The sequence below is a fragment of the Echeneis naucrates genome, chromosome 5 (genome assembly GCF_900963305.1).
Source record: "Echeneis naucrates chromosome 5, fEcheNa1.1, whole genome shotgun sequence".
In the NCBI taxonomy this organism is placed as follows: domain Eukaryota; kingdom Metazoa; phylum Chordata; class Actinopteri; order Carangiformes; family Echeneidae; genus Echeneis; species Echeneis naucrates.
The window spans coordinates 24,087,021-24,103,694 of record NC_042515.1 but is presented as its reverse complement, the minus strand read 5'-3'; the positions used below and the strand labels follow the sequence as shown (position 1 = coordinate 24,103,694).

At 40.3% G+C, this 16,674-nt stretch overlaps 1 protein-coding gene across 8 annotated transcripts in view; it reads right to left on the bottom strand.

Moving 5' to 3' along the window:
* cadpsa (Ca2+-dependent activator protein for secretion a) overlaps window positions 1–13,061 on the bottom strand; it is a 131,141-nt gene extending 118,080 nt beyond the window's left edge. For all 8 annotated transcript variants that reach the window (XM_029501196.1, XM_029501195.1, XM_029501198.1 and 5 more), the window contains exon 1: window positions 12,711–13,061. In XM_029501196.1, the coding sequence (XP_029357056.1) occupies window positions 12,711–13,061 (351 nt within the window). The remainder of the gene's footprint in view (window positions 1–12,710) is intronic.
* Window positions 13,062–16,674: the final 3,613 nt, after the last annotated feature.

Sequence of the window (16,674 nt, the reverse complement as noted above, 5' to 3'; positions counted from 1 at the left end):
ACACTCAATTTAGAATCACCGATTAACTCAAAGATGATGTCTTTGGATGGTGGGAGGAAACCAGACGACCTGGAGGAAACCCACACAGACACGGGGAGAACAAGCAAACTCCATACAGAGGGACCCAGGCCCAAGAATCAAACTTACAACCTTCTTGCTTTGAGGCCATAGCACTAACCACAATGCGTGCTGTAGACACAATTAGGACAATTATCACTCTTGTTTTATATATGAGGGCTTCAAAACATTAACACATCATCTCCTGTTTGTTCAAGTTTGTGTTGGTGAGAATTGTGATCCTCAGGTTTGGGTAATTGGCTCTGGGAAATTGTAACTCTTTCCCAAAATAATAACTCAGATTTTGGAACACAACACAATTTTATTGTTTGCCTTCATTTTATGGATAATACACAGTGTTCCCAGGTCTTAGCAATTAACTTGGCGTTGTTCAATGGATCAGTTTTAAATCCCACTCCAGCTGCACCAGTGAATGCGCCCTGATTAGCGTGAATTATATCAACCCTGCATATACCCATGCTGGAGTTACACTGCAATCCACACAATGTGGTTCCAGATCCTCTGTTCTCCATGTCTGACAGTTCATTTACAGACCCAGTTTGCATGTGTTTGGGCCCCCCCCTCATGTGTCCAGGGTGTCCCGCTCCAACCCACTTGTGACCCTGACAGTAAGCAGTATAGCTAATGGATAGATGGGTGTCTGAATGAGGTTTCAACTGATAAGGCACAGATTTATAATCATTTATAATCATTGAAGTATTCAAGCCTACGGACTACTCTTCTCAAAAGATAACATCTGGTTTGAGTTTAATTTGCTGTTGATCCTCCAGGGGATCAAACAGCAGAACAACTAAGCTATAAAAGTATACACTGTTCCTCTAATATCTGTACCTTTCTTTAAACTCTTTTTGTCTTCAGGAAGTAATTAAGATTTGCCCAAGTACTCGAGAAACCCTCAGGTGGTTGACCTCCACTGTTAAAACTGAGTTAGTGTACATCAGTATCTAGCTGCAGCAGGTTTCTAAACACGTCTTGCCACACCTCATCTCCTCCTTAAAGCATGCCAGAGTTAATTATTTCATGTGTAAAATAAATGTGTTTGGGATTTGGCTATATAAATGTATTCATATCCCAAATGAGGGATAAAATCCAAATTCAAATTATAGTCTGTTTAACGCAAAAGTTGTATTTAAAGGTCATGAAAGAGCCTGATTAAGTCATTCAGGAAATCTGAGCTGACTCCATCCAAACCAACACCTTAAGTTTAAAGTATATTCCACATGGCCAATTTTTTTCACATCTTTTTTATTTTACAATCATCAATGTAGCATCAGCCATTACTAGTGGATGAACATATACAAATATAAGTGTGCTAAGTGTTTCCACAATGCTTTCACATCTGATGCATCCATGGAAAGATGTATTCATTGTCAAAGCAGCTCGCCCAAATATAAGAAGATGTAAAACTTCATTAAACAAAGTTTTCATAAACAGGGAAAAAGAAACCTCTCGAACAAGGAACAGCCATGCCTTTATATTTACAGCCCACAGCATCTCAGGTCCAGTTCAGTGCCACCCACTTCCCAGCTGACGGGGAAATGTGTCTGAAACAGACGAACTCTGCAGTGTGAAACTGAGGAGAAAATGTCAGATTAGACTTTTGATTTTCTGCTTCCTGCCTTGTGTCCCCCTTAACACACAGGCTGATTCTGACATTGTGTTTGAACTGTCACGCTGATGTGTTTTTGAACAGCTCTCATTCAAGAGCCTCTTCAGTGGTCGTCCCTACTCTGTTTGAAATTAAATTAAAATTTTCTTCGATTCAAAAAACTGCATGTGTCAATTTCCTCTCTTGTTAGTGATGAATGACTCAGAAATGGCATTTGTGCAAGGTTTGTATCAGCGTTGCTACCTGAAAAAAGAGCAGGGTGACTTTCAGGCACGGTGGTTTGTTCGGATATTTTCATGAAACTATCTATTGTTCTGTCGATCTATCCTATTAATAAACACATTCAGATTAAATAAAAATGTTTGCCTTTTGTCGAGCATTTCACCCTTGACAGGCTCACACTCAACCAACAGGTGCAGGTTCTTGAAAGTGCAGCAGCTGAGGTTTGTGTAAAAATCATGGGTTAGGGTTTACAGTCTATAATCTATAGCACAGTGGCACTGTGGTTCTTGGTAATATCATTAAAGCAAGATGTGGGCATGAAGATTGCGTATATGTTGCTAAATACAAAAGGGTATTTAGAAAGGGGACTGTCTACATTTCTGGACTCAAGATTGTTGAGGTCTCAGTGAAGTACATGGTACAGATGGAACTTCACTGTGGTGCACAAAGTCATTGTTCCTCAGATTAGCACACACAGCAGCAAAGAAATCCTCACATACTCATACATTTTGTGATCCAACTAGAGAGGATCCTGCTCACTGGTAGCAGACACGATCAAGTATCATCATGGTTGTCAGTATTTCTAATATTTCATTGTGGATATATGAGAGTTTGCTCTCCAGGAAATCTTAATGTGATCAGACACTTTTAGGGAAGACTTTTTTTTTTCTAATGTGTAGCCATGATCCGTAATTTCCTAAACACCCCACCAGCATCTTTATGCTGTTGCAAAGCTGGCAGGCAGGACAGTGATCAACCTGAATCCCTATTATCTGCCAAATGTGAGACTGTATCTTGTTAATCATACAACATCAAACATATGCCGCAGGGGTGCTTTGCCTTAGAGTAACCAACTTCTTTTAAATACCTTCTGCAACCCACTTTCATAGAGTTCTTTTCATCTGGTATTGTTTTCTTATAATTTTTTGTATATGTTTTTTTATCCTGTGTTCTATTGTATCTATTTTTATTGAAGATTTCACTCTCTTTAACTTCTTACAGAGAAGCTGCTGACCTGTCATTGTAATAACTATACTTTCAAAGTACATGGTAAATTTAGTTTTTAAAAGTGCTATATTAATAAAGTTATTCTTAAGATTAGCATTTCTATTTTTTATTTGTATTGTTACTATTATTTGTTATTAAATACCTGGCCCATTAAGTTCATTTACACTTGATGGACTGTGATGGACTGGCGAGCTGTCAGGGTGTAACCTGCTCTTGCTCACTGTGAGCTGGGATTGGCTCCAGCAGCTGTGCAACCCGGAAACGGATAAGTGGTTGAAGATGAATGAATGAATGAATGTGAAAAGAAGGGCATCTGTTGCGACCCTAAACAGAGAAAAGCTGAAAAGAGGTAGAAAAAAACTTGAATGGGACCAGTTCATATTGGAAACTCAATGGTATACATGTAGTCCATGACTCAAATTGTGGACCACCCTGTTAACCATAGGCAACAGCTTCCTTTATTAATAGATAGGTCACAGGGCGTCTTGCATCCATATTTAGTCTCGGACATTAGTAATGATCACTCGATTGCGTTCATTATATCTTATATTAGATATTCTTCCTCAGAGTGTCACCAGATGTTGTTGGTGACGTATCTTATCAGCTGATGTTTCCGAAGGCGTGACCACCTAGTACCCACAGCCAACGTCATCCCCAGGATTTACGGCACACCAAAAATACACAAACCAGGAACACCATTACACCCTATAGTAGACAGCATTGGCTCAATTACATACAACCTATCAAATGCACTTGCTGAAATAATCAAACCATTACTGGGACTCACAGACCAACACTGCAAAAATTCAAAACAACTGGCAGAAGAACTAAACAACATCATAATGCAGCAAGTTTTTATATCACACAACGTCATATCTCTTTTCACCCATGGAAGCCACCATACAGATAGTGCAAGACAGATTAAAAACAGACAGGACGCTCGGGAGACGCACAAACCTCACAGTACAAGACATCACTCAACTCCTTCAATTCATCGCCACAGCCACATACTTTCAGTTTAGGAATACAATATACAGACAAAAGGAAGGATTTGCAATGGGAGACCCACTATCGGCCATCGTGTGCGGCTTTTTCATGGAAGACCTGGAGCAGAAGGCACTCACTATGATACCGGCAGAATACAGACCAACACTCTGGAAATGTTACGTGGATGATACTGGAACTGGAAAAAGTGAATACGGGATACACTCAACAACTCACCGATCATCTCAACACCATAGACACTACCGTCAACATCACATTCACACACGAAGAGGAAACAGAGCAGTCAATAGCATTTTTGGACCTAAAAATACAACACACAGAGAATGGGGGCATCAAACCCACACACACCGACCAATATTTAAACTGGACTTCCGAACACCCCATAATGCACAAATTATCAGTAGTCAGAACATTACATGAACGTGCAACAATAATCGCAGACCCGCAGGACAATGAACAGGAGGAACAACACATACAACACGCACTGAAGGCATGTCAATATCCACATTGGGCAATATTGAAAGGGGCAGAACAGGTCAAGAACAACAAAACACAGTAGAAAGAGAAAAAACAAAGCAACAAACAAAAACACAGGGGAGTAGTAACATTGCCATACATTAGAGGAATAACGGAACGCATCCAAACAGTAATGAGGAAACAAAACATCAACACATGCGTCAAACCACAAACAACACTCCATCAGATCCTGGTTCATCCCAAAGACAGAATACATCCAGAAAACAAATGCAACATCATATGTGAGATTCCATGCCAATCATGCAATAAAACCTAAATCAGGGAGACAGGGAGGAGTTTCAACACAAAAAATTTACATAAGAAAGAGTGCAAAAAGGAGACAGCTACAAGACAAACCCAAACAATAAAAGAAAAGGCACAACAGGAAAATGAGAAGTCAGCCATAACAGACCACTGCAAAAGAGAAAATCACATTATGGACTGGGGGAACGCCAGAGTCATCCACACAGAAGATAATAAACATCAGCGCTGGATCAGAGAGGCCATGGAGATCCGAAAGCGAAGCCCGAGGACCATCAACTGGGATGAGGGAGCATACATGCTCTCCCATAACTGGAGTACCATCTTGCAGGGGGTGAACAGACAGCAGAAGGCGTGACCGACCTGTCAACCCAGACAGGAAGGTCATGACTTCACAAACATCAGCTGATAAGATGCGTCACCAACAACATCTGGTGACACTCTGAGGAAGACGGCAGTTACGTATGTCGAAACATGTCAGGTAAACAAACCTAAAACTAGATGTCTGGTAAAAAAGAAAAAACTAATCACATTAGCAATGATAATAACACAAATGCTTTAAGTGAACCTTTAATTTGAAGCAGTTATTATGACTTCTAAGTCCTAATTTTACAACTAATCCCAGTTTTCCCTAAAGTTGTAGTTTAGCAAAGATTAGTTATGTTATTCACTGTGTTGAAAAGACAGTTAATTAAGTGAACTCTGAACTGCCTGTAAAAAAAGTAACCTGGCTGCATCCAATTATTGTCATTGAAAATAAGGAGAATGGGGAAATTCAATACTTCACAATTCCCACATTCAGTTAAAAAGTCAGCAACAAAGCAAGAAGTGAATTCCCATTATTTATCCCCTACACAGAGAGTAAGTGTTTTTTGCTTTGCTTGTTCTGTTTTGTTTGTAAAAGTGTATTAAATAAAATTCAAGCTTGACTTTATCTAAATCTAACCTAGCCCAAACCTATTTAGTTAGTTAGTCTTTACAATGTGCAGTATGCAGACGTATTATTGAAATCAGTTTCACTCGTTTCATATTTCTATTTTTAGAAGACTAAATGGAGGTTGTTGACTACAGTTGAGTACAGTCCCAGTGGTGTCTTTCATCATGCATGTCCAAGTGGGGTTAGTTTGGGGAGGTGGGGGGTATCTCGTGGGGATAATGAAGTAAAAAATATGTAAAATTATGCCACCTAATAATATGTTGACATCACATACAAGTTCTGGGACTGTGTTTTTCTGAAGATGTCCACTGTTACAAGATATTACAAAACAAAAATGCATGCATTGCATGATAACGTTGTTGAATGTGTTACAGTGTTAATATCTTAACTTTTATTTTCACAGGCATTCAATTCTACAAAGACAGCCTATAGGTTTTGTGTTTACAATTCGATGTTATTGGTTAAAAATGCACAGTGAAACTCAATTAAAAACACAACTTGACTCAGTGAGGTGTCATATGTTTATAGAATGGCAACTTGGGAAAAATAATGCAGTAACGGAATCTGGTATCTTCAATCCAGCTTGTTAATCAGGTTCACAAAGCCTTCTTTACTCATTGTTTCATAGGCATCCTGAGCCAAATATCATCTGATGGGTTGGCTTTCCTTTGTGGTGCAATATTGTAATCTCTTGAGGAGTTACACTGGCAAAGCTGATGAATGGATGTCTGTTGGACTATTTTGCTGCAACTTGACTTAATGTCAGTAGTTTTGCTACAGATCTTTGTGGTTGTGTTGTGGGTGGCTGTTTCCTCCTGCAGCTGCTACAAGTGTTTGGCAAGACTTACTGAGTACCTGTGTTTGTGTTTGTGTCCTCTCTTGTAAACAAAGTATTATAGAGTAAGAGATGTACTGCTCTCTTTAGCCTCATGTTCTTCTTCACTCACAGTTTCTTTATTCGTCTCTCAGTCATCGCAATGCTGGGCTGTATCTCCATGCCCTTTTACTACCTGAGCCACACTGGGCATTTAGGGCAGTAGCGCTCAATCTCAATGGCCAAATATCTTGACATGCAGAGCACGAATGAGTACATAATACATGGGAATACACATTTATGTTTTCTTCAGTGGTGGGTTCATGCATTGAGAACAGTTTTCCTGTCTTTCAGATTCAAAATGCACTCTCAAAAAGAGGTGCATTTATAGTGGAAAGATGGCATTCATGAATTACACAGTCTTCTTCACTACAACATTATGTCTCATTTAGAGGAACATAGACCACAAAGAAGGGAATGCATGTGGGTGTGGCTTCTGCAGGTAGACAGCACCACAAAGGACAACCTGTCTGACAATCAGGATAAAGAACAGAGCAGTTTAGATCTGGCCTCACTAATCCAGCCTCTGGATTCAAAAAAGCAAAATAACTGACAGCCAAGTAACAAGGAGGTCTCAAAAAAGGTGGAGGGAGGAGGAACCTAATCACAGCTTTTGTGATCTATGTTGTATGATGTATATTACATGCATATTAACAGCAGGGTAGCGTAGAGCCTCACTTTAGCTGCTTTTCTTGTTCCAGACACTTCAAATTTGTTGGTATTTATTACGTATTTCCTATTTTCAGCTAATGCCAGGTGAGGACAGGTTTGTGGTATTGTCATTCTCATATGATAAATAGGCCTATTTCTCAAACAGGTAGAAGAGACAGAAAAACATAACAATCCAGGTGTGTGTGTGCTGACATCTGATGAGGACAAAAGTCTGTTTTAAAGACAGCCACCAAGATTTTGGTATCTGCCTTCATGGCTGCCATCTGCTCTCATCAATGGTAGAATCACATGTCAAGCTGACATCTCAGTTTGTGTGATTTATACCAGCTGCTAACTCACCGAATGAGGTCACTGTGGGGTGTTAATGCTTTCAAATTGAGGGCTGAAGATGGATTGTATCTGTGGCCGTGATGCTCCATGTACAATGTAAAGATGACAAATCAGTACCTCTTTGTTTGCTGGAGCTGAGCCAGAATCTGAATTGGAACCCCATATCTTTCTATTCTGCATCATAGATAAAGAATCCACTGCTTTAGTTTTTCTGAGCCATTGTGGCATTATGAGGTGGCTTGTTCTGAGTATTTTCAAAATGTTTCAGACTTCCTTTGTGTGCATCGCTCCACCACAGCCCCCAGTGAGTGTAATCTGGTTACAATCACAGAGCCAGGTCTTTCCACCAGTATGTCCAGCCTTTTTGCATCATTTTGTTTTGTGCTGCCCTACCAGCAGACTACACCATAGAACAGTATACTTGCGAACAAAGACTGGTAAAACAGCTGATGTTTATCTTATCTTCGTTTAGCACAACAGCTGGCTTACATCAAACATAAAACTAATCCATTAAAAAGGCTACAGTCTTTCACCATCAGAAATGCAAGAATGATAAAAGGTGTGTGTAGGCTACAGTGGAGGACACACTGGAGGTATTTAATGGCAAACAGCAGCCAGTCTTAGTGACTTTATGAAGTCCTGGCTGGTAGCCTGGAACACTCACTGTAATGTGAAGATACTGTGAGGACACAGTGTGGTCACTCAGCCATCTGACTCATGTAACAGCTTTAAATTTGTCCATCAAGTTATCAGAAAAGCATATGGATCAGACCTTTGTCCTCCTGACAAGGACTTGGTGTGAGTCCAACACTAGCTCACTTTTACAGACAGAGAGCAGTGATGAGAAGAACTGTGTTACTTAAAGTGTTACTTTTTTCAGTAACGAGTAATCTAATAGATTACTCTTCCCATCGTTATAACACCATTACCGTTACTGCCAAAAAATGCTCCACATTACTATAATTGAAGCTGAATTTTTTCATCAGACCAACTAGATCTCTGAGCCGAGAGGTACAGACGTTTTTTTCACTGTTCTTCATTCATTGGACAATCACATAAATGATGACAATAGGCTGAAGTAGAATAAAATTTCATGGTGAATCAATCAGAGGTAGAGGTGGGAGGGTGTTGTTTACAGAAATTCGAAAGCATGCATAGTCGGACTCAAAACATGAACATGCACATATATTTTAAGGCCCGTTGAAGAAGGGTGGAGGTCAGACATCATACATGAAAATAGACTACAAGCATTACAGGAACTGAAACAAATGTTAAACCTTCCAGGCACCACTTTCTTTTTTTATTTAGAGCTGAGATCTGCTCTCAATGCCTATGGGGTTCCCTGGGGTACAAGTATGGACACTCCTTCTCTACATAGACTGTACATATTAAGTTCCCACCGCAAACTTGTATCCAAATTGTATGCCCTACTAAGATAATCTCTTACACAGCACCTATCAATATGCAATAGCTGGCCAAAGGACTTAAAACAAACCAATATCAACTGGTCTAGGATATGGTGCAACATTTGACTATCTGGCCGGAACCCAGACCTTCAGATGATACATTACAATTAAGTTCTGAGAACCCATCTCACTCCACAAAAGCAGGTCAAGTTTTCTCCCAACCATTCTACTAATTGTCCATATTGCACTCAGGGTACCCCAGGCACTTATCTTCACATAATGTGGGACTGTATGTAAGTTAACACCTTTTGGCGATCAGTTGTATCACTGTTGTCTGTTATTTTTGGCAATACCCTCCCTTGTACACCCATGCTGATTTTGTTAAATGATGATTCTGATTGTCATCTTTCAGTTCCCAACCGTCGCATTCTCCTAGCTGGCATCACCACAGCAAAAAAAAAAAAAAAATGGTAACAATCAGATGGAAGCAACCTCACATTCTCAGCATCCCACAATGGCTGGCATCTTTTATAGATATTCTATACAAAGAGATTTTAGCGGCTAAAATACATGGTGCCAAACAGGTGAATATAGCAACATTGGAACAACCAAGAGAGCAGATCACAGCTTTAATGATTTAGTTAAGACAACATACACAGAAATATTATTATGGATAATAGGTAACGTGATACAGGACTGGGGCAAACTAGAGTAGGGGTTTAAGTGGGTTTTTGTTGCTGCTTTATGGTGGATCCCTGTGTTTAAGTACAATTTTGCTTCAAGCTTGGTCCTCACATTTCCTTATTCAATTTTATTATTATTATTATTATTATTTTTAATTAATCAATAAAAAAAAAAAGCTTTCTTTTTTTTCATTTGGTGTTCTTGTTTCTGTTTTGTACGGTTACATATACTTGCAGATGGCTTTTTGTGGTTGTATATAGTATATGTTATATGTATGTTGTGTGTGTAATACTTCAATAATTATATGAACTGTTCAAATGAAATTAAAAAATAAATAAAACGTTCATGAAAAAAAGAGGGGTGGAGGCAGGGTCCAAATTCTGACACATTTGAACATTTAAAAATGTACTTGAAAGTAACACAATAGCTACGCAGAAACTATTTACTTTTAGAATTTGTAACTGAGCAACTAATTTAGTCACTTTTGGAAGAAGTAACTAAAGTAACTAGTAACTGTAACTAATTACCTTTTTAAGTAACTTGCCCAACACTGACATAGAGCAGAAGATGGAAAAAGTAAGCATGCACGCATACAGACAAAGGGCTGAAACTGAGAGGAAAATTTGATCTGCTGGTCATTTTATGTAATTCTGTGGTTTATCAGAAAGGGTATGGAACAACACAACAGCCTGACATCTCTGGTGACAATGACAACAACGCACACAGATATCTCTTGTGCATGGAACAAGCATCTTTGATGTCTGATACAGGTACACTGAAGAACAGGTCCACGTTGTATATCACAGCCTAAAATGATAAAAATTACATGATGGATAACAATCAGACACAGTGATACAATTTGACGATATGAAAATACCACAGGACCTCATCATACAATTAGATTTTGCATTTGAAGATTAGAAATGCCTGTGCTGTATTTTCAACAGGATTTTAGAGCCATGATTTCATATGATCATATATAATAACCGAGAAACGTAAGCAAGAAACACTCCGATTTTTTTTTTTTTCCAAACGATTAAATTAAGAGATTAAATTAAAACAGCCACCTTCCTGCAGCCCACTGGCTGCTCACTGGCTTCTGAATCTTTGACCTTTATCCATTGTTAGCAGAAGGCCAAACAGAAGGATAAAGTCTAGCACCTGTCCATCAGAAGATCATTAAGTTGTCCATCTGAAGGAACCTGCACAGGCATCTGCATTTGCAGAACAGCCAATAGGAACACACACTGTCTCGCTGTTTTTCTCTTTGTCTACCTCTGAAAAGACCTGTGATTGGCCAAAGTCTCCTATCTCAACAAACATAGCCAAGGAGGAGGAGGTGTCTCATTTGCTCTAAGACCAACTGAATCACAATACAATGAAAGGGGACAATGGCATTTTTAACCATTGATGCCAAAAAAATTCTGCCCACCCAGTTTTCATGTAATTAATGGAAATCAGCTCTGCCCTGTACTGAAATCGTTTTTTGCTTTTGCATTAAGCTGCCACATGATGAGGCTTCCCTCACTTAGGTTTGGATGTCTTCTCATTAGAAGGCTGCTTCTCAAGTTGTGTTTAGTCATTTATGTACTGTGTGCAAGGACAGTCAGTGATAGTGTGGTGTTGAAGCCACTGCAATGATGCCAATCCAAATCTTTATACATTCATGGCCCTCCTCCGTCGGAAGCAGATCATTGCTCATTATGAGGAGAGTATAAGAGAAGTGAGAGTGAAACAAGCAAAAACCACAAAGTCTAACCACAGAGGTTCACAGACGTCACCTGTATGGAGCTGCAATTTGTATAAAGTCCATACAGTCCAAAGATGAATCTCTGACTATATATCAAGACTAGGTTATATATTAATACTGTGAAAGTTTTAAAGGCTTCAGTCCACTCAAAAATGCTCACAGTCTTTATACAGAAAACTGAGCCTTAAAACCAGCTTCAGGACTTCTGAGACTTGATATCACAACAAAAATGTCTAAAGCCCAGCTCACCTTGACCCACCATCCAACCTTGCAGGATTTGATTTCTCTAAGTGTTTGCCTTAATGTTTTATTTTTTATTTTTGGTTCATTTAGAAAACAATTAGCCAATGAGAAGACAGGGATGGTGCCTCTTTTCCCTTCCTCCCTCACCTGAGAGAGAGGATGGAACTACACCGAGGTGGGTTCTGGTTCTTGGATCACCACAGTATTACACAGCTGCTGCTGACATGTTAGTTTCACATGTGATTGCCTTCAACAACAGCAGTTTTCTTACTGAGTGCAAACCCACAACATAAAAAACCCTATTTTATTTCAAATATTCAGCACCATCCAGCCCATCCACTCCAGACAACATGGGGTCTTTGGACTAGTTGAGAAACTACTAGAGTCACAGGTGCATCTTTAAAAGCTAATATGTGACAAAACAACCAAACGTAGAATGCAGGGTTTATGCTGACTGTGCAGAGCATCTCTGCAGAGCACTGGTTTCCAGACAGAGGAGTGAACAGCCATGATGCTCATGTGCCCAGAGGCAAGTCACATATGCAAGAGCTACGACAAAAGGTGGGAACATCATGAACCTACCTACTCACTATCAGGCCATCTTTCAACTGCCTCCTTTTGTTTAGTTTCAATTATAACACATTTCATCGTTTTTATGCCTTTATGACAAAATTTTGCTTTGTCATCATCATTCCCAGATGTTGAAGTAAGGCACAAGAGATTTTATTTTCTAGCAGAAGGCATTTCCTCCTGTGGAGTTGTTTCAGTCCTTCTTCATATTACAGATGCTTCATATTGCAGAGCATTTATCAACTCAGACTGAGCTTCCTCTATCATTGATTATTCACCTTTTCTAATAAAAGTGCAATGGTGTGCATGATCTCCCTGTGCTGAGCCACAGGTGGAGTGGACAATGAGGACGATTAAGATGAATTATATATTTAATTCTTGGAATATTGTGCCATGAAGCCCCCAACAACATGGTGTGGCTGCAGAAGCAACAGTTGGTACCACATATCTTGGAGAAACCCACCAGAAGTGAGGGATGTGTTTAAATCACGGTGTTGGGTGTAGGGATGTTTTCGGGTGTTTCCCCTTGTCCACACTGATCCTACCTTTTGTTGCCTTCTTGCCATATCAGTAGGCTGCTTTGCGTTGAAGGGATAGGCGATGCAGCGCATCACAAACACATACAGCTGGAGTCTCTTCTTCCTCTCCTCCTCCTCCCTCTGCATCTTCTCCAAGTCCTCCTTCTCCTTGTCGCTGCCCACAGACGGGCTGGGGCTGGAGGGGCGCCCGCCGCCGCTCCCTCGGCCCCGGGGCTGAAGCGCCACGCCACCGTGGCCGTCGGCGGCTCGGCCCGATGACGGTCGCAGTCCTCCGAGGCTCTTCGGGGCCGCCACCTCCTTACGTTCAACCTCCAGTATCTCATCCCCTTCTTCCTCGCTGGAAGACGGGTCCAACATGCTGCTCCGGCTGTGGAGATGGAGACTACACACCTGCAGTAAAAGTAAAAGTGCAAAAGTAGAGAGAAAGATGCGGATGAGCCTCAGAGAGCGGCGCTGACAGGCAGATGGAGGCGCATAACCTGAGGAGCTCTGCAAAAAAAAGCTGCGGCCACACAAGTCAGTCTTAGCAGGAAACCCTGTGGTGGTGTCTAGTTGCGTTTTCCTCGCCTTTTTCAACTCTGCCAGTCAGTAGTACAGGAGGGATTTGTGATTAGAGCAGATATGAAGGGGGAGGGGTCGACAGACAACAGGGGAGCAGACGCTGATGTTGATGCTCAGCTGCCGGGGTGGGGGGGGGAGGAGGGGGCAGGCTCGCGGCTGAAACCGTGCTGAAACCCGATCCCGGCTGCTCTGGGATCAGTTTGATCAGGATGCGAGCATAATGGATGGACGGCCACCTGATGAGCCAGCAGAGTCAAGACAACGCAGCTTCAAGCAGCAAGCAGCACATAGCGGAATCAAAGGGTTTGGCTTTCACAATAAAAGCTGCGAAAGCCTGAACGAATAGCTAAGTGATAAATAAATATAAACCATAAATTATAAAACATCAAGACCTGTTGATTGCGGATGTTTGTAGACTTCACCGACTCCACAGAGACCAGCCATAAGTCATCATCTGCAGCTGGATGGATGGTTGGATCTGTTTATGCTTGAGATTTCACAACAGTTCATGTTGTGAAAACTGAATGAGAGTTCAGTTTATTTTATTATGAATCAGTTTAAAATGACATCCAATGAGAAATGAAAGCTGTAGCTCTCTGTTATTCGGAATCACTATAAAATACATGTTTCTGTGTTACATAAACCTGCCGATCTGACTGTAGCCTGCTCTGTATTTCCCTTCTGTATAGCAGTACATGTGAATTTCTGCAAATACAAACAGTGTGCAATAATTGCAATAGTCTATATGTACCATATAATTGCAATAGGTATATGTGTTTCACACACATATTTGGTAAAAGCTTAAAGGGATACAGTTCAAACACTAAAAGCAATGCCTGTCATTCTGTCTGATGAAGGCACGTACTTTTTTCTTGAGTTGTCACATCCACGCAATGAGAAAATGTCTTTTGTCATTGTTCATGTTTATGTTTGTTTTTGTGTTGCCTGTCCTGTTTGCTGTGGTCCTGCTTCTCCTGCCTCTCCTCCCTGTGTTCTGTCACAGTGGGCGTTTCTACTCCTCCTCCCTTGGCTGACTAGGCACACCTGAGGGATATATTACGGAGGGATCTCAACAGAGATGGGCTTTCTTTGGGTGAGCTGGCTCGACAAAGCCGCAAGCTCCAACCAGAGATGACGAGTATCACGACGGTGGATATCAGCTGGATTTGTCGACCCAGGCTTGCCTCTTCAGACTCTGTGCACGTCCACATAAAAAGGGGCGTTTAGGCATCATTTGACGCCATTTCCGCAGAAAAATGGACCAATTACGTGCCAAGAGAAGCAGATTATGATAATGAGAGCTATGAAGAATTCAGAGCGATAAGGACAGCTAAAAGCAACACTGTTTCTACAAACAAGGCAAGAGAGGAAGCCTGACAAAAATTCCAGATCGTGTAAGTTAATATAGCCGATATAATCTAATATAATAAAATATATAATTATATAACTTTAATTCCCTCCCTGACATTGTCTCACAATGAAGGATACTTGGAAATCACTTAGATGTGAAATTAATTGGATTTGCCTTATTTGTGAAAAAGTCTAAGCTATTTTGTAATTGGTGTTCTACTACCGGCAGTGTAAAACGGTCTTGGCAGCAAATCTGGACCAAGCACAGAAATATAATCCAAAATCGTATGTATTTGCTGTGCATTTATCACTCTTTTAGTGGAATGTGAATGATATACTGCGTAACATACAGTACAGGCCAAAGGTTTGGACACACTTTCCTATTCATTTGAATGGAAGGTGTGTCCAAACATTTGGCCTGTACTGTATTAAGTGTGAATATTATTTTAAACTAACAAGAAGAAAAACGAGGGGAGAAAGAATGGAGGGCCCCGCTCTAGCAGATTATACGACCTCAGAGAAACTCGCCCTTGCAAACAATGAAGGGTGGCCGATCATGGAGGGGATACAAGGGGGTATTCAATCAGACCCTGGTGCTGGCAGCTCCCAGCAATTCTTTGTCCAGGGTATATATAAGTGCTTTGGTGATAAAATACCAAATGCATATTTATTGTTTCTCAATAATGAAAAAAGTCTTAAATTCAATTTACAGTTGAAGGAGACATATTAGTGTTGCTCAACCCGCCAGCACATATCCTTGCTGGCCCCCACACAGAGGTAACTGTCAAAGTTGTCATGTACTCTTAAATGAACACCTCAATGTCCCATTAATACAGGTTGGAGCAGACAATGTGAGGGCCCTTTATAAAAGGAATCTAGAGCTGGATAATCAGAAAAAAATGCTTGAAATCAAGAAGTTAAAATTTGAGATTGAGCAACTGGAGTAAGAGGAAAAGGTTAGTTAGTATGTGTTTGGGCGTTCAATTCATTATTTGTTAGCAATGACTCTACGAGAGACAGGAAATGGGTCACAGGATGTTGTGTGTTGTCACAAGTCAATCAGGAAATGGATCTACATGTCAGTAAAACAGCTAGTCCAGCTGCCTGTTTCCATCTAAAGACATCTGCTAACAGCTCATGCTTTATGAAGCATCATCATATGTCCTTTTGTTTAATCATAGTGCATTATTTGTTGTTTTCAGAGTTGTTTGTGAAGTTGAGGAAATATTATTTCTGTGAATGTCTGTACGTAAGATGGCTACTTAGCTAATTCACAGATTAATTTACAATTTATGCTATGTTTATGAGACAGTAAATAGTACAAGTGAGAACACATTTAAATGCAACAGGTTGCTTTGTTGACTTATTTAAGAAATAAATAAGTAATAAATAGGCAGTTCATTTGTAAACATGAGGGAGTTACAGTTTGGTTTCTTATTAAGCATGTTACAGTGTATTACCAAAGTTTAAAAGAATATATATATATATATATATATATATACACACTGTATAAGAAGTACATTTTTCAAGCACATATCCTTTTTTGTCTGTTCTCAGTTTCACCCTTTTCTAGTCAATAAACCTGTAATCATACTGATCACTGTCTCCAGAGTTTTGATGAACGGAAGGTGTTTATCTTACTGCCAAGTTATATTATGAACATATAACGAGGGCGGCACAGTGAAACGTCTTCAGTGCAGAAGATAATGCAGGTTACGCTGGAAACAGAAAATGGAAAAGAAAGAAGGCACATTACGGACCAGGTCCTACGCCTTATGCTCTTCAAAAAGGACAAAGGCTTCTTCCACTGAGGCTGCTGCTGCCGCCATGGCTGGTGCCAAAGCAGAGGCAGCCAAGGCATGCCTACCTTACGCAAAGAAAAAAATGGGCTTGAAAGTAGAAAAAAGCACAACTAGAAGCAACGATGAACATGTTTTACTCAGACCAACTATCTGCTACCCATTTTGACCCTATGGAGTGCACCAAAAAATAGGAAAACAGAGTACAGTTAGCGCCAGTACTGCGTCAGCTCTATCAAGATTAGAATAGACATTTTCAT